Source organism: Astatotilapia calliptera, chromosome 6 (assembly GCF_964374335.1).
Source record: "Astatotilapia calliptera chromosome 6, fAstCal68.1, whole genome shotgun sequence".
Lineage (NCBI taxonomy): Eukaryota > Metazoa > Chordata > Actinopteri > Cichliformes > Cichlidae > Astatotilapia > Astatotilapia calliptera.
In genome coordinates this window covers 25,327,593-25,353,726 of record NC_137427.1, presented here as the reverse complement: position 1 = coordinate 25,353,726, position 26,134 = coordinate 25,327,593, and the positions used below count along the sequence as shown (strand labels likewise).

General features: G+C 41.3%; 1 protein-coding gene across 3 annotated transcripts in view; it reads left to right on the top strand.

Moving 5' to 3' along the window:
• Positions 1-4,073: 4,073 nt before the first annotated feature.
• Positions 4,074-26,134, top strand: part of coro2aa (coronin 2Aa) — a 41,495-nt gene continuing 19,434 nt past the window's right edge. Inside the window, exon 1 of one of the 3 annotated variants that reach the window (XM_026171277.2) lies at positions 4,074-4,213. In XM_026171277.2, the coding sequence (XP_026027062.2) occupies positions 4,199-4,213 (15 nt within the window). In that variant the 5' untranslated portion in view covers positions 4,074-4,198. Of the gene's footprint in view, positions 4,214-4,283; positions 4,398-24,679; positions 25,101-26,134 lie in introns of those variants that run through there. The other 2 variants (XM_026171275.2, XM_026171278.2) reach the window with 2 other exon arrangements.

Here is a 26,134-nt window from a genome sequence, read left to right as displayed (position 1 = left end):
ACAACAATGGCGACGTTTTGAGGGTAAAATGATGGCTTTAACACTGTGGACACAGCAGCAGTTGAAAGAGAAGTGTTTAAGATGAATTTTGGCAGAGTGAGAGAGAGAGCTCGTTAAGCAGGCAGGTGTGAGCCTGGTTGCTATAGTGACCGCACCCAATGGCTCCATACACACGCACACAGACATGCACCTCACTTTTGCTGCTTAAAATGAACAGAAAAGTCAGGCCGAAACAAATCGTTCCCAAATGAAAAGTAAAAGTCGTATTGACAAAATTCTTTCACTGTGAGCGACAGCAATGTCTAGTCTACCAAATTCTCAGTTTTCATGTCTGTGGAGTTTATTATATGCACGTGGTGACAGTGGAAAGACACCATGCTCTTCTGATTTTCAAACGAACCTTCTGAGCCATTTTAACATTAGAGTCTATGGAAGAGTTTGAGGGAGGAGGCTGTGCATTGGTGACATTTATGAAAGAACCATAACACCTAGTACAATAGTAAACACATTGGATGAAAGAGGACAGCCATGGCTACGTTTTGAGGGTAAAATCATACCTGTAGAGCAAACGCTGCGGACACAGCAGCAGTTTTAAAAAAGATTTTAAGATTATTTTTTTTGCTCCTCTCACTCTAGCAGTTGAGCTGCCTCACTCTAGCCCCAACATTCCGTCCCATACACACCCATTATAAACTCTGAAACGGGTGAAAAAACATCATGAAACTTAAACTGGAACTGAAGAAAAAGTATAATAGATATTGAAAAGATAAATACAAGTTGAATAGTTGAATGTCTTGTCTTCGTTTTAAAGTTTGAATGGTGGCTCTATGTGAACGTATGTTGAAGTAGTAAGAGTTTAAAAATGAGTAAGTTGAATGAGAATTTGAAGGGTCTCCCCATTGAAATACATGGGAAATTTTTGTTGAATAAAGTTGAATAAAATTAAAAATATAAATGTTAAAAATGAGAAAAATACAAGCAACAGTGTCCAAAAGAATAGGAATCTAATGGTGTTTGAATGGTTTTTCTAAGTTGAACGGTTTTGAAGGAGTAGGCTTTCAAAAAACGTACGGAATAGATAAAATATAATAATAAAGATTAGAAGAACAATACTGTGAATGCTTTTCAAGCATTCACACTAATAATAATAAAGATTAGAAGAACAATACTGTGAATGCTTTTCAAGCATTCACACTAATAATAATAATAAAGATTCGAATAACAATACTGTGAATGCTTTTCAAGCATTCACACTAATAAAGCACACTATTAATAAACATAGTTGTGAAAAAAGTATCCACAATTATACAGTGCTGTGACTGAGTACACCCCATGACTCAGTTGAATTACTCACAGATATGTTTGCATGTACTGTTAGTGAATCAGGGAGTCGCTTCTTGTTTAATGCCATACATACAAAGCACCAAACTCTTAATGATACATAATGCTTTGTCATAACTGCATTTAATTAGGTTGAGGAAAATATTTTGGATTTCCAGTTACCTTGGAAACGTTAATAAACAAGCTTCACTTTAATGGCACACTCCTGTTGACATAAATCCACCATGACGCATGTTTATGATGACGTTTGTGGGAGAAGTTCACACTTGATGTTATTAAACTGTTGAAAACAGAATGGGACCTTAGCTACAGTCCCATGTTTTCACACAGCCCTGCTCAGTTAGCACACTATCAGCCAACAACCTTGGCTGATAGTGACCCACACCTGTTTTCACACCTTTGAAAGCTGAGTTCAGTTTCACTAACCACACTCGGGCCTGATTACTGTCAGTCTTGCTGAATCAAGAAATCACTTAGATTAGGATTTTTCTGCCTTCAATACATTAAATCATAGTTTAGGAAGGAAGGAGGAAAATGCTTTTTCACAGCAATACACAAGGATTATTAAAATGTTAAAAGTCCTGCCTCTACAACAGTTGCTTGAAATATTAGAAATTGGTGCAAGCAGAGAAGTATTTGGAGAGTCACATGTCAGGGCTGATTTTCCTGAAACAAAGAACAACAAACTATAAAACAGGAAATTTAAAACTTGCTTGAAGCACATGCTGGTTAAAAGTAAGCCAATTAAGGCAGACGAAGCCATGACTGAGGTGCCATAGTGAAAGCAGCATGAATTACTCATGACTTTTATTTATTACTAGCTGACTGTTAATGACATGTATCAAAATTATTTTTTCTGTGTATTTAATATTTTACTTACCGATTATCTTTTTCTGTATAATATAATCATTTTAAAACATTAACATGTGTAAAGGTTATGATTGATACGGCTTCTGTAATAGCGCAGTTTCACCGCTGGGGGGCAATAAAAACCCTGAAATGAAAATGTGTGGCAGACCTGTTCACAACATGGCATCCATCCCTTTTTTCTTTCTTTCTGTTTCTTTAAATTTTCCATATAAGCAATTATAACTGATCTGGCTTTCAATTTCTCTCACCACTAGGCTTTAGAGATTGTTTAGCTTTTACCTTAACTTACATTAATCAACATCTGTGCAGTGTAACTGTTAGTAAGCAGAGTTTATATAATGTCCACATACACACACACTTAACATAAAGCATAAATGATCTATGCAAACACCGTGATATGGATCGTGCTTCACTGAGAGTAGAACAACACATCACCACACTGTGCTGACCACATTTCTGCAGCTGCTCTCGCTTCCAGACCCTGGGGCTAAACTGATGTGTGAGTTTTTATTGACAGCTCCTCTGTGTGATCCCTGCTGCCTGCCAGCTGTAGCACACAACACTGTACATGACACGCTCAGCACGGTTTGCCTACACAGAAACCAGGCGCTCTGCTTCAGGTGTGCATGTCAATGACTTTTACACACACCACATCAGCAAAATGATCTGTGTAAAATTACAAAACGTGACAGAAAACACACAAACCACACACACACACATACAAATAAAGGATCTATGCAAATACAGCGATACTCAGCAGCAGCCAAACACAAGAGTAAACAAGGGCCAAAGCATATTGTTTTGATTTGGTTGTCAAACAATAAGAAACATAATTAAAATAGTACTAAGCATAACGTAAACTTAAACTGATTTTACAGAAACCACATGTTTATTTTTATGCTCTCAAATATACTGAACTGAGCTTCATTCATATGATAACCTGGCTGCTAAAAGGTGACACTGATGGTGATGGACTCTTAAAATAAATGTGCATTATCGATATGCAGTTAGGGATGAACACACAGGGTGCTGTTGCAACCAAGAGCAGACAGATTATAAATCAGGGATGTTAAACTTATTTTGATCTTATGTGTGCTGGACCGGTTAAAAATGCAATAAAAAATTAAAATTAAATAAATGTATATTAAAATTAATATAAGACAAAGAAGAGCAATTTCAACAGTACGCCTCAGTTTTCCTACATGATAAAGGAATGCTGTAGTAAGGTGTAAAACCTGTGAAACTACAGTAAAAGATAAAAATGTATGTCCTCCACATTTTCCAAAGCCGTGCAGTGGGCCGCATTAGAGTTTCCGAGGGGCCGACTCTGTTCCCCGGGCCCTATGTTTGACACCCCTGCTATAATTAAGATTTTATTTGATTTTACAGTGGGTGAATAGAGAGCAGCAGGTTAATGTAAATGGTTAATGCTTCCTCTGCTCTTGTGTGATTGATCGTGAAACTGCCATGTTGTGTGTGAATCTGTTAACATCGCTTGTTTGGCCTTCAGTCTACTCGGTGTTCATGATAATATTTATATATCTTTGCACTGATCGACCTGGATTTCCTCGCCCCTCCCAGCCTCCTCCCTCCTCTTCCTCCTCTCTCGTCGCGTCCTGTGCTCGCATCTCTCCCTGTGATCTCTCCTCATCCTCTTTTCTTTTTTTTTTCATGGTGGCTGCAGTTTGAAGGGCAAAGAAAATGTTTTGACTGTGAGATTTTATTTATGTTATTGTTGTTGCTGTTGTCTTCTTCTTCTTTCTTTTTTTTTTAAATTCCGGGGGACTCTCAAGGTTGACGCGGGCGTCATGACTTTTAAGTGACCACTCTGCCACAGCAATCGGTGATGTAACACGACTGGTTCCTGCTTCCCGGCTAGTCCCCTCCACCACCAGCAAAGCCAGCACATCCAGCAGGAGCAGCTCCACCGCTCGAGCCTTCTTCCCTCGGGGGAAACACTACCACCTGCCGCCACATCTCGCCCCTTATGACCGTCTCAAAGGTGAGTTCCCTTCAGCTCCAACTTCTCGCTTTGTGTTGCTTACTTGCCATCACGCACTCGCTGCGTGTGCGGGTGGGACACTTTGGGGGGGTCTGAGCTGCAGCCGGAGTTGGAGCTGTGCCATGCGGCTCCACAGCCTGCTCCCAGGTTGGATTTCAGCGGACGACTTTGCGGCAGCCACGAGGTTTGTTTGCACGCGTTTCATCCACACACACACACCGCTCCAACGTCTTGCTTGGTATTTGACAATGTGACGCAGAAGTGTGCAGCGGTTTCTGTTACACCTGATTCCCCCCCCGCACACACAGTATAGCACGACTGCATAGCTCTCTGCTGTTTCTCTGTTTGCATGGGTGGAAACCGAAAACCTGCACTGTCAACTTCACCATGTTTAAACGGAGTGAGTACAGTAGTTGATCTAATTGATTATACGTTAAGTGGACACTTTATTAGATACATCTTACTAGTCCTGGGTTGGATCTGCTTTTTGCCTTCTTCATGGCACAGGTGCTGGAAACATCTCTGAGAGATTTTGGTCCATACTGACAGGATGGCACATTTGATGTGCTCTGTTAGACTGAGGTTTGGACTGTGGGGGTCATTACAGTGAAGTCACCTGTGTTCAAGAAACCAGTCTGAGATGATTTGAACTTTGTGACATGGTGTGTTAACTACAGCAACCAGTGGAACATGTCATCATAAAAGGATGGACATGGTCATAATGCTTAGATAAGCCATTATCTGTGGCAAAGATGCTCAGTTGGATCTAAGGATGCCAAAGTGTGCTGAGAAAACATCCTTCACACCATTACATCACCAACATGAACCGTCAATACGAGGCAGGATGGATCCCTGCTTTCATGTTGTTTGCACCAAAACCTGACCCAGCCATTTCAGCGAGACTCGTCAGATCTGTTGTCCAATTCTGGCGAGCGTGTATGAACTGTAGCCTCAATGTGGTCTTCTGCTTCATGCTCTTCTGCGTACCTCGGCTGTAAAGCGTCACTGTTGCCTTTCTGTATGCTTGAGACAGTCTGATGATGGTGTATGAAAATCCCAGTATAGATCACCAGCTTGTCTGCCACATTCAGAGTCACTCAAATCCCCTTTCTTCCTCATTCTGATGTTTAACTTCAGCAGGTCGTCTTGAGCACATCTACGTGTGATTGGCTGATTAGATATGGGGGTTAATGAAAGCAGTTTAATGAATAAAATTGAAAGGAATTGAAAATAGAATTGAATCCATAATTAGGTTTGTTTTAAAAAGTATTTAGATTTTCACATCTAATGATCTCTAGTATTGGAAGTTTAGAAAATTTTAGCTGTGAAATCCACATTTGTCTTTTTTTTAATTCCAGCTATCATTCCAGAGCACACACATGCTTAGCTGTCACGTATGACGGAGAAAAGCACACCGTCCTGAACATTCTCTCTTTTTAATCAAGATAGCTGTCAAATCAAGGCAACAGCTAAAAATGAGCACTTTCACCAAACAAGTACTGAAAAAGATTGATATTAAAATAAAATGCTTCTTCTTTTTCTTTTATATGAAACATAATCCAGTATTTAGGTTGTTGGACAAAGCAGCCTTTTTAAAAAAAATCTTATTGTTTCTGGTTGTTTTAAAAATATTAGCTCAGCAGAAAACAGTTTATGCATATTTTTAAATAATTCTTTAAAATCGATAACTGAAGTTTTAGTTTACTTTTCATCTTAGCATTAAAGGAAAAAAGTAATCCCTACAGATGGCTAATTAGTTATCTGATTAATTTTCAAACAACCTTGTGAACACGTTAGCATTTTAAATAATACTTTTGTTTTGGAAAAGCACTTTAAAGTTGTTTCATTATTCAGGACCTGCGAGTCGCACGTTTGTATTTTTTCTTGGGAGCAAACACAAAATCCAAACAGTGTTACCCTGATAAAGCTGTAATCAAAATGCTGCAGGTCCCATCAGCCAGTATATTGTGAATAGATTTGGTGTGCCTGTTCAGTGTAAACACCTCCCTGCTTCTAAGTGAAGCCTGTTATTTCTGCTCTGTGGGTGGCTGGACTCTTTCAGGCCACCAGTTCACCAGATTGTTTGGATCCATTGTGGGTTTTTTTTTTTTTTTATTCACTTCTGTCTGGACGGGTGTAAATAAACTTAAGACAAAGAAAAATAACAGCTTGAGAGCTGTGTTTAATGAACCGAGTCTAATGCTCACCACATGTGGAGCTGTGGGACAAATTTAGGACTTCAGTGCCAGTTGGCTCTTCAAGTGTGGCAGTGCACATCAGTTTCACTGAAGGCCGGTCCAGAGCGTGCGCCGTGATTGGACCAAACGAATATTTGTATAATTTTCAGATGTTTTTTATCAAATTCTTCCTTCTGTTTTATTTTTCCAGAAGTTGTGGTTAGTTGGTTCAGCGAAAGTCCCATTTCACTGCATTTATTGTCGCAGTTTGATATTGATATTCTCAATTTTCCTGTAGCATTAGATAAAAACAGAGGTTTGTATCCAAGGTGAATATTTGGGGGGGATGAGACTGCAGATTTTTGTAAACCTTATCCAGTCTGTTTGGGAGTCACAGCGCAGTGTTTGGAGACAGGTTGCCTCCCACCAGGTGACCTGTTCAATTCCTGGCCCACATAATGAGGCGTTGGCTCTGTGGAACCAGTTGGTCGTCGCAGCTAATCACAAACTGTTGCTGAAAGTGGAAAAAATCGATTTAATCAGTGGGCAGCCATTTTTTTCCCTTCCTCTCTTCCCAAGTCAAAACAAGGGATTTTTACTCTATTTTTATTCTACTGTGACAGAGCCGTACAGTGTTTTGGTTTGGTGCGCATGCAATGTTTTTAATCCTTTTCTACACTTTTATCACTAACACCTTCAAAATTAGCTCAAAGAACAGTTTACATTTATTAATGAGCCTCATCAATAATAAACCCAACTTAGGCCAGCCCAACTTACTGCTTCCAGCTATTGGTAGGAGTCTTTCCTGTGAGATTCATGCAGCTTTACAGGGTTAGCTACATGAGTATCCATTTGACAGATGAGCTGTTATAAAGTCACAACTGAATCATGCATTACACAGCAGCTTTCTTCAGGTTGAGTCACGAGTGACGCCATCAGGGTGTTTTTTTTTTTGGTGATCATTTCTATTAAAGCCCCTTTTGCAGCTTTTCGGGACTTGACTTTGAAATCTGCTTCTTTTAAAAAAAAAAAAAAAAAAAAAAAAAAAGAAATTACGGATTAATAGGTTACAGGTATATTTGTGACTTCTCAAAGCAATAAAACAACAAACAAAATATATCAATGGGTATCCTAGCAACCTTGAAAACAGACTTTAAGGTTGCTGATATGGCTAGATAAAACATCGTCACCCATGGACATACTTTCCATTGTTCAACAGGTTAGGAAATCATAAATGAACTAATAAAAAAGTTTGGTCATCAACCCCGGCGGCAACGCTGGGTTGGTGATCATTAAATTTATCAAGCTGAAACTGTCAACCCCACCTGTTAGCTTGAAAGTGGCAGCCCTGACTGTTAGGTGGAAACATTTAGCTCCCCCATGACTATGACATATTTTCACTCTGTACTGATTAAACTTAATAAGATCCAAGTTCAAGGCTCCTTTCGGGGCTGACCTCAGACACCAGTCTGGCCTTTCCGCCCATCTTAATGCTAAGCTAAGTAGCTCCTAAACACTTTCCAAGCATTTAACACTCAAAAAGAAGCTCCAAAAATGTCGAGCTGCTCCGTTTAAAGGTGTAAAATAATAGTGTTTAGTTTAAGAATTGACCTTTGGCTCCTTTTTTAAATATTTCCTAATGATATACTAACAGTTCGCTGCTCCCCCTCTTTGGGAATTTTATCAGAGTGCATGAGATAAACGGCGAGGTCAGTTACCGCTCTTCAGCTTGGCGGAGGCTTGATGCAAATTTTTCTCTGCGCCCCTGACAAAGAAAAGTCTGTAGCTAATGAACAGCGAACATGTTTTGGGGTTGCGCAGAGTTTAAGACTAATGCGTGTCAGCTTGAGGCACGACTTTTGGTGCCGTGCTGTGTGGAGAGGTGTCATACCAGCTCTCGAGTTGTCTAATTAGGCCTCATCCACCTAATGGCCAACCCGCTGCCAAAAAGAGCATTAGACTAATGAGTTTGCCACACGTCTGCACTTGTGTGAAACAAAAATCTCCCGACCACAAATGAACCCTCCCTGCTGTAGCCGGCTTTGAACTCGGTGAAAATTCTTGACAGTCTCATTTTTAACGAGGTGTTTGTGGGATTTGAAGGCACCACAGGCTCTTCTGTTTAAATCCACTGTAGAGAGAGTAAAAAATCTGCTGTGCACTTTCATGTTAGGGCCATAAAATGCTAACCTGGCATGTCATCACACAGACTGTTAAACACATACCTGAGATTCCCTTGCTTTGTCCAGCCTGTGACGTGTGCTGTTTGCTATGTAGGTCCTCGTTTCTTCAGAATCTCTGAGCAGAGCCTCTTTTGTTTTTTTGTTTTGTTTTTTTTCCTGCTGTGGAAATACTTGGCTGTTTATCTTGTAGTATAACTTAATGTCACTCACATCCGGAGCAGTGATGAGGCGCTTGCTGCTGCTGCTGTTAGGAGTCAGTCTTTCCTTCTGTAACACCTGCAATGAACTGAAGGTGTGCTTTTGAGCAAACATGCCCTTGAATCAACCCGATGACCTGAGCGCTAGAAAATCTGTGCTGGATATATGCGGCTGTTAAGCTGCTGTTGTGCAATAAAGTGAAGACAAACCTGTTGTTGCGGGCCATTTAGTCCCCTGTATGACTGCAGCCAGAGCTTGGTTTGCATTTCCAGCAGTAACCTGTAACCTGTGGGAGGCCTCAGGGTGAGGCAAGGCATGTATCTCCCAGCTGGCTTGGAAAGACCTCAGTATCACACTGGAAAAGCTGGAAGAGGTGTAGAGGGGGGCCTGGGCGCCCTAGCAACCCAGACCCAGGCAAGCAGCAGAAGCTGGATAGATCGATAAGCAAATCTAGCAGCCAGTATGAGCTGTTTTTAAAAGAGAAAAAAAAATTATATAAAAATGTTGTGTTGTAACAGAGCTGGAAGAACAAACAGATTAATTAATCAGAAATGTGTTGCGAGAATCATGTAATTAATTTTTAGTAGTGTTAAATTCATTGATCTCTGATTTTCATCGATGACCTATCTTGTTTTAAAAAAGCTTAAAATTGTACCAATTGAGGGTAAAATGTTTTGCTTATGTAACATGTTTATTTTTGATCTAAATTTGGGCATTTGGAGTCCACCGGGACTCAGCTTTTTGGAGCCAGCCTCCAGGGGCCCGTGGAGCAGCTGCAGTTCTTCAGTGGCTTGACGTTGCTCTTTGGGGATTCAGTGATTTTAAGCATTTAAAAGTAATAAATCTGCAAAAACAACTTCAACAATGGTCACTGTAGTCATTAAATGTTCAGGATTGTAGCTGTGCATGGTTTTGTCTTTGCAGCATTGTGTGTGTGTGTGTGTGTGTCAATCATGCATTTTTACTTTCTTTGTTGAGGGTTACATCCCTGATTTATTAAGAGGAAAACCCTGAAACTGAAGCAGCTCATGTCACATGTCCTCTGTTGCCATTACAGACCCGACTTTGTGCCCTGAGGTGATGTTGGAGAACCCTGTGTCCTCAATAAATGGTGCCTCATACATGACTGTACCTCCAGAACAAAGCCCCCCGTGGCCTTAAGACTCTTACTCTCTGCCCCCGCCACACCTCCTGTGGTTCAGTTTTCACTAAAACTAATGAAGGCCTGCTTCACTGCCCGGCAGGGTCAGAGTGATTTCACAGTACTTGTGGCCTCTTTCAGTTAATCCTGCTGTTCTCACACTGTCAATAAAACATCTGGTATGCACTTATTCTGTCTTTGCCAGGATTTTCTAACAGGTGGAAATCTTTTGAGTGTTCTTTCTTCGGAGATTGTGTGCCCTCAAAAACTCATAACACAAATTTCTGGTGATTTATTTTTCTTAAGTGCACCTAAGCAATAGTTTTCTAAAGTTCTTCATTGGGCATTGGCTGCTTTTTCACTCATGTTCAGTTCAGTCCTTGTATCTCACCATTTTCAGAGGAAGTCTTTATTAGCTTTTTTCAGTCGCTTAATTCTGATCTGTGACTCATTCAAACATAGAAAGTACGTAACTCCACAGGTGAACCAGTGTTGTGTCTACACATACCAGACAACATGGCAAAAAACAATTTAAAATTGCATCTTTATGCGCTTTGTTACCAGCAGCCTGTCAGAGAATTCACTCCCATTTCTTTAGTTGAATCCATGAAAATAGATGTCACAGTCTGGCCGACCCAAAGTAGTATTTTTGCACTAAGGTGATTCCCGAAGAGGTATTAGCCAAAAACCTGTCACTCTCTGTAACAGTGTGCAGTGTGTCCTTAGAAAAAATTGAGGAAACTGGACAAATGGAAGACAAAAAAGAAGGGGCAGGCCTAAGAATCCATCGATAGCAGATTAACAGTATCTGAAAGACATGTCTTTAAGAAATAGGGGGGGAAAAAATCCAGCAACGACCGAACACAGGACCTGAGATAAGCACGTTAATCCTTATTTTAACGCTCTTCTCTCTTGGTGTCTTTTTTGAGAAGTGTGAGCAGAAGCCAGATTTTTGAGTTGTTGTGTTGATTCATCACTGGGGAGTTGTCGTCTGGTATTCGTGGATCATCATTTGATGCTTCAGCCTGGCGGTCAAACTGAATAAAATCTGCAGAGTATTGGGCTTTAGTAAACAATCTGCTGGTGGATATTGGGGAAGATTACTGTACTTGTCCTGACAATGGTTTAAAAATCCCGAAAATGCTCTTATATAAATCGAGAGGGTGCATGTGACCACAGAAGCTCTCTGTCTTTGTCCCAAAGACTACAAACTTCCCTTAAACAAGCTGTCGTCTGCTGTTTGTCACTGCAGGGCATTTACAGTGCCAGGCATAATGACTCCTCCAACAATGGCTTCGAAAGTCTTGTTTGTCTTTCCACCCTGACCTTCTTTTTCTTTTACTGTTACGTCACTGACACTCAGATCAGTCGTGGCAGGTTGCCGTGCACGTTTCTGACATGACAGCTGTTTGGGGATTATCCGGCACCACGTGGGTCAAACAGAGAGGGGATTATTTTAGAAAATATAGACGGAGTCAGTAAATGTGTGCACAGTACAAGTAAAATACTGCAGGCCAAGCTTCAGAGTGAACAGCTGGTTAGCACCTGAAGGGTTTATATGCGGTTTCTTTGGTAGTTGTTCTATTGAGGCGTCTGATGACATCATGCGCACATTGCTTGAGAATTGTTTGCCATGTTGGCTGTGACACAGCCACTGGTTGGCGGGAAAAAACATGAATCTCCTGACCAGTTGGCAGTGGTTCCTGAAGGTTACTGGCTCTTGCTGGATGAGGTTGCACCAAAAACTTCCTTGTGTTGCTTTGGTTGCTATCAGATTGCCACAGTTGTCTGTAGTTTTTTTTTCCCCCTCAGCCGTAAAAGGCTGATAGGGTGTCGCTGTCACCCCGCTGGACAGGTGGCCAGCTGTCCAAGTTTGTGAATGCAATAACTCAGGAATGAGGCAACATAGGATTTTCAAGATCATCCCATTGAAGCATTTACTGAAACTCTGTATAATATCAGTAAGTTTTGATTAAAGGTCACGTTTGTTTAGTTTGGTGCTTTTTTTTTTTTTTTTCCTTTTTAAGAATTCCCATATAAAGATCAGAAGCTTCTGGTCGGACTTATAAAAACCCCACTGCTTCAGGCAGCGTGCGCTCCGGTTGTTTTTGAAGTTGGCAGCTCTTAGTCATGAAGCAGATGGGTCAGCAGAGTCTTATTTATTATTCATGATAACGAGTGGTTGGCCACACACACACACCTGTGTGTGTGTGTGTGTGTGTGTGTGTGTGTGTGTGTGTGTGTGTGTGTGTGTGTTTCAGCCTGTTGGTTCATGAGATTTAAAGTTGCACATCATGAAAATTACTGTTAGAACAGTTGCAGACTTGGTCTCTGATGCCATGTTTGCTTATTAAACCCGACAACTGCTTTCCACAGATAAGTTTACAGGGTGATTAGAATAAGTGGCTCTGTGTACTCAAAAATATACCGTATTTTCACGACCATAAGACGCACTGTGCTAAAAGGCGCAGTCTCAGTTATGTGTGCCATTACTGTATTTAACACACACATAAGGCGCACTGGATCATAGGGCGCATACAAGTACCGTATGCGTATTTAAAAATAAAGCGGGAGCAAACCTGAGTTCAGTACCTTACTCACATTTCTATTACCGGTAATCGTCATCATCAACAACACACAAGCATACAAGTGTGCGTATTTAAAAATAAAGCAGGAGCAAAACAAAGTTTGGTACTCACATTTTTATCATCAATCAAACCCATCGAAGTCCTCATCCTCTGTGTCTGAATTGAACAGCTGCGCTAAATCTCCATCAAACATGCCAAGTTCACTTTCTTCACTGTCAGAGTCACTTTCCGTGCCGTGCGGCTCCTCGGAAATGATGCCGGCTTTCGCGAAAGCTCGAACAACAGTGCCAGCAGACATGTTAGCCCAAGCATCTACAATCCATTGGCAAATTGTGGCGTAACTCGCCCGGCGCTGGTTTCCACTCTTGGTTAAACTGTGGTCTCCATCGGTCATCCATCGCTGGATGTGTTTGTCGCCGATGTGTTTGCTGCAGTAGGAGCGGAAGATGGCCAGCTTTTCCTTATAATCCGCTGGAAGTTGCTGCGCTACCGTAGTCCTGGTCCGGATGGAAAAATGGCACCGTTTCATAAAAAGTGAAAGTGAAACTGCTTTTAGCCGAATGGTGACCGTCGAAACGCTTCTCCCGCTCGTTCTTTGCTCGATGATCGCCTTATGTCCGCGGAAACTCAGCTGCGTCTTCTTGACCTGCCGGAGCTTGTTTTCCAGCTTCCTCCACTTGCGAACCATCGATTCATTAATCTTAAATTCTCTCGCCGCTGCTCGATTTCCATGTTCCTCCGCGTAGCTGATGGCCTTCAGTTTAAACTGTGCTTCGTAAGCGTGTCTCTTTGCCATTTTCAGGGTTGTTAAAACAACGCTGTCCTGCATAACGCACATACCTGTTCTTTTATACAGGTATGTGCAATAAAGTCAACGCACACACTTCACCCTTTAGCGTTCTCATGGTGTTCTCTACTACGTCCTCCTTACAACACACAGGGCGCACTGCGCTATAGGGCGCGCCGCACTTTTTGAAGAAAATCTAAGACTTTTAAGTGCGCCTTATGGTTGTGAAAATACGGGTATATTGTGTGTATGAATACATACTGTTATTTATACTTGCAGCGAGGCACGAGACTGACATTTTTGTGTGCAGACAAAAATATTTCAGCAACTGCTGGATGACTTTCTGTGTTAATGGATAAACAAACTGGCCGTGCATTTGTTGCCTGATTTACATGTGGTTTGGCAGTGAAAAGTCTGCTAACACATGGATTGCCATAAAACTTGGCACAGGCATTTAAATTCTGATCGCTTTTGTCTTTTCTTAAAGGTCTCATGTTACAGCCAGATCATTTATTCTACCGTGCCTGAATAAACCATGTTTTAGCCTGGTTCTGTCTGCACTGAGCCAGCACTCTTTGCCAACTGGGAGCAGTACTTTTCTCTTTATGATGTCTCAGGGCAGGGTTTGGCATCTGTTCCTATCAAAAGAGCCAAGATTGATCAGTTTTTGCCAAAGACATTTGTATTTAGGGGAAAACCATTTTTTTTTTTTTTTATCCTTATGATGAAGATGACACAGCCTGTAAGGTATGAACTGGCCTCTCCAATTTGGGTAAAAATAATTGTCTTTTTACATGTGAACACGCTGCAGTGCGTTTTATTTAAGATTCGCTAGGAGACAGACTCTTCTGTCTAGAAAGAACACGGCAGCTTAGGTTTATAAAACAGCATCTGAACAAACCACAAGATTTCTGGATTAATGTACTTTGGACAGATGAGACAAAAGTGGAGATGTTGCACAGTGGCATGTTTGGGGAAAACAACCAAACCCCCCCCCCCCCTCGACGTAATCATAAATGCCTCGTACCAAACATCAAGCACGGTGGTGGAGGGGTGATGATTTGGGGTTGTTTTCCAGCCACAGGACCTCAGTACCTTGCAGTCCCTGAGTGGACCATGAACCTCTCTGTATACCGAAGTGTTATAGAGTCACGTGTGAAGCCAGTTCTTGCTGTTAAAGGTTAAATCATTGGGTATACTTAATTTATCACCAAACTGCAGAGAGTCCTGTGAACATTTTTTTCCACATGACTGTATAAACTCTAAGTTAATTGTGTGAAGTGGCCTACTTTAGTTTATGGCCTGCAGAGGTATATCCGATCTGTTGCCAGTTTACTTCATTAGCGCTAGTATGACTATGTTAGCCTGCTAATATAATGACTTAGTGAGCATGTTATAGTTGGGTTAAGCATTAGCTTTTAGCTGAAGACTACTCACAAAACCATGTATAAGTGCATTTCTTTAGCTAATGTTTGGTTTGAGGCTTCACAGACAATTTGAGTCTAGCATGTCATGTTGCATGCCACAGTGCATTAATGCAGTTAGCTAATGGGCGTGATGTGATTTGCTGTGGCCTCGTTTTGCTCGACAGCAGGATGTACACTGTGGCTGTACGCTGTCTGTGTATTGTTTATACAGAGAGGGTGAGCCTATATAATAGCAAGCCAATCCCCTGGAGTCTCAGAAAGTGAAGCTCACCTTGACTACAGTTACTATGGATAAAGTGGATGGATGGCCTCTAGCTGCTGCTAAGCTCCACAACACTGTATTAATCTACATGATGAGGATCCTTGTAACTTCCTTGGTGTGCTCTAATCAGACCAGCTCATTGCCTTTGTTGAATAATGAATCATGCTTTAGCCATCTTGTCATTTAATATTCCTTATGTGTATAAAATAAATTATTAATTCTCATAAAAAGGTCCTCTTAGACTAATTTTAGAACATCCAACCTAATTTGGTGCACATTTTTTCCCACTTTTCTCCCTTTGATGTAGAATATTTTTAACTCTGTCAGGAGTTTTCACTGCAAACATCACCAGCTGGCTGCAAAACAGCTTTACTTAGTTATAATTGATATAAGATAAAAAGACACTCCCTCAAGGATACACACACACACACACACACACTTGTCTCTATTCTGTGATGTGACACGATGTGTGCTTATAACCAGCCATATAATGTGATTAATATTTTAATAGGCCTGCAGTTTCTCAATGAAACGGCTCCTCGCACAGCTGAGATCTAGGTCACTTGGCGACGTTTTATGTACTTTATTTTATTTATTGTAAACAGACATGGAAACGCTTAATGTGTCCCATCTGAAAATAAGAGGTAAAAGGCATCGATGTATTCATATAAATATAACCATTTACAGCAAATAGTGCTGTTTCTGTCCTGAAAAAAGCCAAAAACACTTCATCCCTGCAGTTTGCTTAAGAAACGGCTACCAGACCACAAATTAAGTCAGTATGATTCTGGATTTTAAACTCTTGTGGTGATTTGTGTTCTATATTATTTTTATGTCTGTAAAAGGTTTGAAAAGACAAGTAACTTAAGTAGTAACTTAGTATCTGTGCTATTATGTAAAGCACGTGCATCATGTCTGCTGTGCAGCTAATGTGGCACACCTTAAAGTAAAGCCACTACTCACTCCTCACTTCACTTTCATTATTAAGTAGACATGAGCAACAGGGACCATGTATATAGAAAAAATGGCTTGTTCGCCATGATGTCACCCATTGGGGTGGGACAAAGCTGCCAACTATTAGAGGGCAGAGGCTTTACTCACGAAAAGCAACCATATGTAACCAATGCCTCATTTTTGTGCACAAACTGACCAATCAGAGCAGACGGAGGAAGGGTCACAGTAAAATGTCTCAGGCACAGGACAGCTGCTTAGTGTAGGCACAGACTGGGCCAATACTAACACTCACTCTCGTTTTAGGAGAGTTATAATACCCAATAACTAAATGTGATGGAGCTAAAGCTTATTATTAGTCACTACAATACAACAGGTCGACTCTTTAGGTAACTATTGACAATGGGAGTGGTGACTGAACCAGGCTGGGGTTTGAGACACAGAGATGACTTGAACACTTAGATAGTATCAGATTACACGGATGTTTTCAGGAGCCTTCCTAAGAAATTACAGATGCCTTTCTGGGAAATCAACAGATGGAAAGAAGTTCAACTGTAACTGCTCTGACTGCCTGTCTGTGACGTGATCGTCATGCGTTGCATGCAGTATGACCATTTCCAGCTAAATCTCTTAATGAAAGTTAAGGGAAAAAAAGCGATTTTCTTTCCTGGTTGTCAAATCCAGAATCTCGCTTTATATACCGTTTCTATGATCCTCACAGTTGGCTTACATGTGCGACAACTGAGAGAGGTGCCTGTAGATGAATCGGGATGAATAACGGATTTCAACATGCTTCGTGACCTATAAAATGAGTAACAGTACATGGTTTGAATGCTTTTCCAACACAACTTCGTGGTCCATTGGTTTTTACAAACCCTGCTTCGTGCCAAAGTTGATGTAAGCAGGTAGTGTAGCTGTGATATCACTGAATGGGAATTGTTTCAAACAGATGTGTTAATGGAGATTTTGGAGTGAATCAGACGTGAAAGAATGAGGCGTGCTGCACAGGCATGCAAACAAATTATTCACGTTAGATTTCGGCCAACTGGAGGTGAGATCACTATCACACAATGTTCTTAAAGCAGCCATCTGATGGTATGGGATTAAAGGTGTTACTCAAACTACAGAGAGCAAGTTTCCAGCTGGTGATTAAATACCTGAATCACTTAATATACACAAGTCTTATGCAAGGGTATCTCTGTCATTTCTTTAGATTCTGCTAAGGTAACAGGAAATCAGTGCAGTGATTTATTGAAACATACAATGAAATTCTTCAACACAGCCTGAACTCTCTTTGGCAGATTTCTTGTCATTTCTTTAAATGGTCTTCAGGAATAGTTCATCAGGTTTCTTGAAGAACATTCAAAGCTCTTCTTCTTCTTCTGTTCTCTGTCAAGATGATCCTACACTGCTTCAATGATGTAGGATCCAATGACGGATCCTACATCATTCAATGATGTAGGTCCAGGCTCTGGGGAGGCCAATCCATGACTGTTAGTGCATCATTGTGTGTTTTTTCTATCTCTTCATGCTTTTACCGCACTGTTTGGGATCATTGCCGTGCTGAAAAATGAAACAGTCGCCAGTCAGCTGCTTTCTATACGATATTGCATGACAGTACTTTACAAATTTCTTCAGTAATCGTCACTCCATCAGACCTGTTGCAACTGATTTCACTGTAGTTCCTGTGTTAATTATCGTACCTCAGCCTTTTCTCCGTGTCTCCCATCCTTAAGAATGACGTCATGACAGCCACACTTCCACTGAAACCATTTCTTTTTTGTTTTTTTTTGCTTGTCCCGTTTGGATCTTTAGCCATCAGAATTGTTGTCTGAAGGCCAAAAAAGATGCCAAGCGGATTTACTTTACCAAGTGGATCATCATGGCCTTGCCATATTGGTCCATTTGATTGACCTTTTTTATAATTATGTATTTATTTTATTTTATTTCCAGTTGTTACAGACGGGACTGACATGACTGGGGGATAGGACAGGGAGAAAGAAAGAAAGACAAAATATAACAAACAAACAAAAAAAAAAGAAAATCCAGAGGACCCAGAGTACGAGGACCCAAGGAGGACCACCAGGGGGGCAACCTTGCCAGAGAAGAGCTAAGCAGCCACGGAGCAGAGGCCAGAGGGGGGTTGCAGTGACGTGCCCGCGGGCTCTACCGGCAGCCAGCTGTGCCAGAGGGGACCGACCCTCAGGGCCAGAGGCCTGAGGGCGCCACACCTCCCAGAAGGGGCCCAGCCAGGCCACAGGCACCAGGCCCCGCCAAGCGGCCACCAGGAGTGAGCCGGTACATACATGAGCGCCCAGACACCAAGAACCACCAACGCACCAACGTCTGAGGGCATCAGCCACCGGCAGGGAGTGTGGTGAGGGCAGATAGGCCTCCATATCTTGGAGAGCCTGAGATGTTGAAACCATTTCTAACGAGGCTTCAGCAAACAATAAATCAGCTGATGGGCAACATGCACCTCTCAGGTCTTGTGTCAGTGTGTCAAACGTTTGCTTGATTTTTCTTACGGACATGCTTTCAGATGCTGTTCGTCTCCAGAGGCCTGGTAATGAACTAATCATTTGATTCAGGTGTGTTGACCCAGGGCGATATCTAAAACCTGCAAGACACCGGCACTCGAGGCCTGGAGTTGCCTACCCCTGCTCTAGAAAGACAGATTTGCTTCTTGATTGAGCGGCTGGAAATAGACTCAAAAATTTGGACATGTTTCCCAGGTTTAGACTCGTGCTGACAATTCATACCCCCATGATTTTCATCAGCATAGTTAGTCACACCTTAGTTTGTTGAGACAGGAACAGATTCTGATCTTAAACTTGATACTCGTGCTGCGTCTTGTGCGTTTTTAAAAACTGGATTGTTGACGACGGATTTAAAACCTGATGTCATACCTGACTATTCAGCAAACTTCAAAACTAAAAAAAACTCTTAAAATAACAACATTTTTGCTATTTCCCCCAAAAAAGGGGAATTACTGAAACTCTAAATAGTTTCTGTTGCACAAACACCTGAATGCTTGACTCGTTACATGTACTGACACTGAACCAGACAGCTAGAAAGGTATTTTCGTTATCTTCTCATCGCCTGAATCATACCAGTGTGCCCCTGATTGTTGGGAATCAGATATATTTAACTTCACTTGCTGGTCGTACGCTTGCCTCGTTATGATTTCACTCTTTCAGCGTTTTCACTGCACGGACCATGTGGCTACTTTATTCAATCAGTATTTTATTTTTATCCAGGCAGGTGTGGCTTCTCATTTGCAAAGTGAAGCAGAAAAACCAGAGCACAAGGTGACATGCAAATCTACGAGGATCAGGGGAAAATAAGGAAAGGAAGACTTTGCTTTTCTCTGATGCGGTGCTGAGTCCTCACCAATACATTGGTGACATCCAAAATGACCAGCCTCTCATTTATTTGTTTTCAGGTGGACCCGTGTAAATGAATCTGTCTGCAATGTAGGCTTCTGTGTACACTGGGCTTCAATAGCTCCAATACAATTGAATTACTGACTGCACCTGTATTTGAGCTGGAATGCAGTGTTTGCTCAGTTGGCATACAATTTCTGTATTTAAAAAAAAAAAAAAAAAGCAACCCCAAACGTACTCTAGGAGTGAAGACACTGAGGCGAAACACAGGACTGGCACTGAAACCAGATGTTTTACAGCCAAAACACAGTCAGACAGCTAATCAGCAATGACAAAGTAAAGAAGGGAAGGTCACTGTGTGTCTGCGGTGTCAAAGGGTCTGGCCTATTTTCTCACAGCAGCTAGTTATTAACCTGCCACTGTGTGAGTTGAGATTAGAGGGAAAGCTTCTGGTTTAAGCTCTTTGGAAGGAGCCACAAGCTTTTAGGACTCTTGCCCTGTGCTTATTGATAATTGCCACACACACACACAGAGTCAAAATGACAAGCTTTAATCATAGCCAAGAGCTTAATGAAAGGAAATACAGAAGGTAACAACAAATGGATCCAGGGCTTCCAGTATGTGTTGTAAATCACAGTTGTCTGTAGTGATAAGGAGGTGACAGGGTACACGGTGATACTGGCAAATCTCTCGAGCTCTGTCTGTCTGGTTGATATCCTTGACACACCTTTTGGCAAAGTGAAACTGGCTTGAAAAGTTTTAGACATATCTTCCAGTCGCCCAGTAATTAGTAGACTTGTTATTAAATTTATTCACTATTTGTGTAATAATTCTGTTCTTCTGCTGTAGGTTTTAGTTTTTAAGAGGTCAATGTGAGAATCACTGCTAATGTTAGGGTTAGTTTTCCCGCTTTCTCTCTGTGATCAAACAGCAGCCCCTGATGAGCCAGCAGCTTCTCATGCTTTCACCAGTTTGTGTTCTGAGTCTTATCTCAGAGACACTGTGACCGTTGGACTTTGTTGTGTATTTGGGGGACATGTGTTTGCAGCGTTTTAGAGCTTTATCAGTAGTGTCGCGGCATGTGTGTGTCCAACAAGTGCATACTTCTCTTCTCTCTTCTATGTTACAGATGAAGTTAAGTACAAGGTATCTTCTGCTATGAAGATAAATGGTTTAGGTGCAAAACGTTTGATTGGCTTGTGAAATATATTGCCATGACTTAAACTTTGTCTGAAATGGTTCAAAAATTACCTCCACCTTTAACCTACATTAATCTGATGCTTACACATGCCAGTCATTACATTAGGAACGTAATGACTCTCCAGTCAGCTCAATCTCTAGGTAATAACTTTTGATCACAAGGTGATTGCACGAGTCACCTGGTGGAAGGCAACTTCAAACAAACTCGGTCCAACTTGACTAATTCAGTCTTGCTTCAATCAGTTCATGCTTAAAGATTGTTGAAGATTTGCAAATAATAATTGACATCTAATTTATAAATGCGGACAGACTGTTGCAATCAGTGCGAGTTGGTGTGCGCTGATGGGTTACTTTGCAAAATAAAAAGGTTATTGCACATGGTCATAATAATTTTGATCATTTCAGTCTCTCACCACTGTTTTCCATGGCTTGACTGTAGCATAATGCTAGCCAAGTGTTGCACTTATGGCAGCTCATTCATTGTGTGCACTACCTTCTTAATATAGCAGGGTTTGTATACATTTATCATTCTGTTTTCCCCCATTTCAAGGAATGGTATCTTTAAACTTGGAAACTCTAGCAAAATGTGTTTAATTGGCTAGCTAGTTGCTTACTAGCATTAGCAACATGAATCCAATGGCTAATTAGCATCTAACCCATCTACTTGTTGTCCAGTCTTAGGACTACAGTGGGACCTACTGCACCTCTGGGCACATATAAGCTTAGAAGTCTCGCTGAGTCTATGTCATGCTGATCGTTACCTGAAGCATTTTTTTTACTATCAGTCATGTGTAACTGTCAGCTAGCTGTGTGGAAATGGAGTTGTGCCAATGCAAGTGCTTAGAATAACAAAGCTACCTTTACATACCTACACTTTTCCATCTGTCAGTTAAAGTAATGAGGTAATCTTGTTTCTGTTGCAATCTGTCCTGTCACGTACAATCATGCACAAGCTGCTACACAATGCTGACAACACGAGATTCTTGATTTTTCTGTTGTAGATTCAGTTTTGGTTTAAAAATCATAACACGCACAAAAAAATGCTTTTAATATTTTCACTTGTTCTTTTTTTGGCTTGAGGCAGACTGGATTCACTTTATTCATTAAAATAATAAATATAGGAAAAATTATTTGCCTTTAGTAACATTTAAATTGCACTACCGGATGATAGCAATCGAAACCGCACGGTATCACATTTTGTGTGGGGATATTGTATTGATAACAGAAACGCCTATATCAGTATTTTTAAATGAATTAAAATACTGTGGCTGACTGCAATCACTCTGGAGAGATTGTCGAAGGTTTGCAAATAATTGTGTCTAATTCATAAATGCAGACTAATGGTCAACATGTTGCTGTCATGTTCCTGCTGGTTGTATTCTACTTATATTTCTTTAGAACAGGAGGGTTATGAGATGTAAGAATGTCTGTTTAAATATAAATTTCTAGAAACGTGTGATTTGCATCAAGTTATCAGAGTTGATTGCTGTACTATCAAAAACTGAATGTATGTAAATCCCTAGCTTGACCTCATTCAATAGCAGACTGATAGCAGACTACTTATAGCAACATTTGTGGCAGGATTTAGTGGCATACTAGTATGCTTGGCACTCTAGTACTGGATAAATCAGATATTCACAAAGTTTAGCTCTGAGGACCTAATTTGCATTTTGAAAAAAGGTGATAAATCTCAATATGCAGTACTCAGCATATCGCAAAATGTGTGTCGTGAGGGAAGTATTGTGATGCTTGGGCTATGTGGGGATTCCCACCTCTGCTACATAATAGTATTGTTACTGTCATTCAGTCATTTATGCAGGTAGGACAGCAGTGGATGGAGAAAACTGTACATAGGACAGACATTTATGTAAACAGTTGCTGATAATAAAGAAGAGAGAAGATGAATGGAGAAGATTAAAAACCATCTGCTATCTTCAATCAGAAAGGCAAGATTGAAGCATTAAATATGTGTACACATGGCCAAATCCTACCTTACTGCAGGTAAAGTAAACAGTCGTATTCTGAACACTTCCTCCCATTACAGCTAACGTGCAGGAGCTCAGGTTTCTGTGGTAACAATGACTGACCAGCCCCTCTGTGAAGGCCAGCTGCCAGTGGACAACTCTTTTTTTTTTTTTTTTTTTCGCCCCCTTTCTCTCACCCCATCCTCATATCGACCTGTTATCCTAGCGTGTGCTGCTAATGTGCCATTACATAATGGTTCACTTTGACTCGACGGTCCAGCTGAAGCCATGTGAACGGTTGAAAGGACTTTTGTAGCAGCTTGGCATTCTGCCCAAAATGCAGCCGATCTGATATCTGATGCAGGCTGAAGATCACAGAGAACAGAAGGTTTGAGAGGGGCTGTCACAGATTATTACGCTAACAGGAAATATTAGTTTGGCGCTTTTGTAGCGGAGAACATCTGGCTTAATCGGTGTGAATATATGAGTCGGCTAATGGTGAGGAGCCGAGCTGGTGCTGTGTTTGTTCCTGAAGATGGACCCACATTTTAAATCTTCACTTAAAATAGTTTACATCACTTTTTAGTTTATAGTTTTACATTTTTCTCTTTGTCAGATCAGAAATCGTAGAGGAAGAGACAAAGAGACGATACGAAGCATACGTTTTATGCACTGTACCTTGCTTAAGTTTTAACCCACCCTTTTATTTTTTTGTTTTGTTAGGAAAATAGGAAATGGGTGCACTGATTTGATGAAACGTGTGAAAACATACAGAGTGGGGACAAGCCTAACCAACCTGAAAGTCACTTTTATTCTTGAACACAGCTGGAACTTTTGTAGGTAAGCTTTCTCAGAAGTATTTAAATAGTCTTCAGGAATAGTTCTCTGGGCTTCTTGAAGGACACTTAAAGCTCATCTTTGGAAGCTGGCTGCCTTTTGTTCTGTTCTCTGTCAAGATGATCCCATACAGTAGATTGATGAACTGAAGGTACAGAAGCATCTCTTAGGTCCTGTGTCAGATCTTTGCCAGATTATGTCCTATTCCTTAAAAGATATGACTTCCAGATACTGTTGGTGTTTTGTTGTTTTTAAGGATGTACTGCACACCATGCCCAAATATTCCAGGCTTTCAGCTAATATGTCTTTGGGAATCACCACTAAAAATGTGACTTGGATCAATCGACCAGCTGATTAAAAGCTAATTAGTATATTATGATCAAATTCCACATATTTACTTCTTCCATCTTCTGAAATGTGAAGCTTTCCAGCTCCTGTTTGCCGTATACAGGACAATAAAATCATTTTTAAAAATATTTTTTCATGAAGATGTCAACAATATTTGGCAGTAAAATGTAACGGCAGAAACTACTCCTACCCTAAATTCGGATTTTCCAGTCGGTGCTTCAGTTTTCTCAGCAACTGTTCCACTGATCTGCTTCCAACTAACTCGGAGTAGTACTCGTGATCCGAATAGGTGGAGCATCCAGTTTGTCATAGTTTGGATTAGCGGTTCTCATATTTTGGCTAAAGGTTGTTCAGTCTAGAGCACCGACTACCTGCCTGTGAGGCTTTTAGGGAACATCTGTAAATTGCAGCAAGACTGAAAACAATCACAAGTAAACCTGAACCTGGAGAAAACATTGCAGGGAAATTTGGTCACAGTTTAAAAATAACTGCTGTCAGCAAGTATGGCTCAGTTCCTCATGCTTGAGCAAACCACTTCCTAAAAATATTATCTGTTCTTTTTAGGCTCCCTTTGCAAAGACATTTGGTGAAAGTATTCCTACATTCATGCTTATTTTAAACCCCTCAGCCGTATGGACGTTTTCACCACCTGCTTTCATTGTATTTCCTTTACGGAGTTTGAAAAACCTGCCAAGCGCGTTTTTTCTGAAGAACTTTGAATCACTTGTGTGTGAACCGAGCCTCGTCTCAGAGATACTCCGGTCAGAGTTTCTAGGAATCCACATATACGTGTTATTTCACTACCTTTACATGTAAACAAAACAAATCTGGCGAGTAGATCGTTTCTTTTTTTTATTTTGAGCAACAGGGTTAAAGATGAGCGTTTGCAGTTACGAGAGTGAGAAATCCTGATTGAGCAAACGCTGCGGAGGAGTGACTGGAGGGAGTGGCACTCGAGGAAGGAGAGGGAGTGAGATTACCTGCTGTCTCTCACTCCCCCTCGCTCTCTCTCTCTGTGCAGTCACCTCCCTCTCGGGGAGTGTACACACTCCTGCGCTCGCTCCTTGCTTGTTCACACACGCTCTGGGCTTCATGGTGCACACACACATACTGTCTGTCGTCGCTGACTAGACTGCTTGTGTTGATTGTGCACATCAAAGAAGAAGAGCTTGAGTGCAGGAGGGACTGTAAGATCTTTTTGGACTGGGTTTCGTGGTGTGTTTATGTTCACACGCGTGTGGGGAAAGTAATCACAACAGCAGCAGCACTGGTCCATGAAGCTAGGATAAAGAAAAAGAAGTGATTGTAGTTTGTTTTTTTGTTTTGTTTGTTTTTGTCTTTTTCTGATTTGGCTTGTCACTGAAGACAGAGATCAACTGTTTCCCTCTTCCCTGCTGCTGGTGCTGCTTCTTCCACCAGTGACAACTTACTCGACAGGGTGAGTACTGCTGAACTCCCACCTCACCTCCTTCGCTCTCCCCCTGACTCAAGTGAGCCTTTTTCATCCGTGTTGTCCCTCCATGTGGGTGTTGCTCCCTCTGATCGGTCTCTGCAGTTTGACATTCGCTTATTGATCTCCGTTTTATTCTTTAGACCTCCATGCGTGTGTGTGTGTGTGTGTGTGTGCGTGCTCGCCATTTCCCCCCCGAAGCTTTAAACTCAGGACTGTTGAGTGCACATCAATAAGACAGACTTGAACAAGATGAAACAAAAACCGTTCTGCAGACTGACTCTGAATCTGAATTTCCACAGCAGCTCACATTTAATGTGACTGCACTTGTGCTCTTTTAGTAAATTATCCTACAGCCCCGAGATCGGACATGTAAGCTCTCATTTGCTACCGTAAGTGTGGAGATATTTTCAGTTTTTTGCTGAGGATTAAAAAAAAAAAAACGTCGGAAGCTGTCCCAGAGTTGTTGTAAAAATGACATCATCATCAGCTAACATCCCAGTAAAGTTATTTCAGCTCACAGATTCAAAACACTCCCATTCACTGAAATATGCGTCTTCTGGTTTGGATTTCAGTCTTTTTGAGGTCTTTTCATTAAGCCGGCAGTCCTGATTTATTCACACGAGTGTCCCGAGTGGGGAAACTGTAAGACTCGGCTGGGATACGATCAAACATTTCGGGGAGTTCTTAGGAAACTTTGCTTGTTGATTTGTGGTGAAACCCTGACCGGCTGATTGTGTCATCATCTCATGTCTTGTTTCAGCTTATAGTGAGTCTTCTTAGGAAATAAGTGCGCCGTGATTTGTATCTTATTGTCTTGCAAATTACGTTACATATGGATGTCCTTCAGGAGCTAATGGATGTTCACCGCGTGAGCTGTGCACTCTCTCCAGCCGGGAACTAATGGAAAACTCTTAAGGGCAGACTTGTGTTAATGCAGTACCTGCTCACTATGATGTCTGGTACGTGGCTGGGTGGAGTTTGTTTTGCTTCATCTTTGCACTGTCACTTTAGAGAGTTAC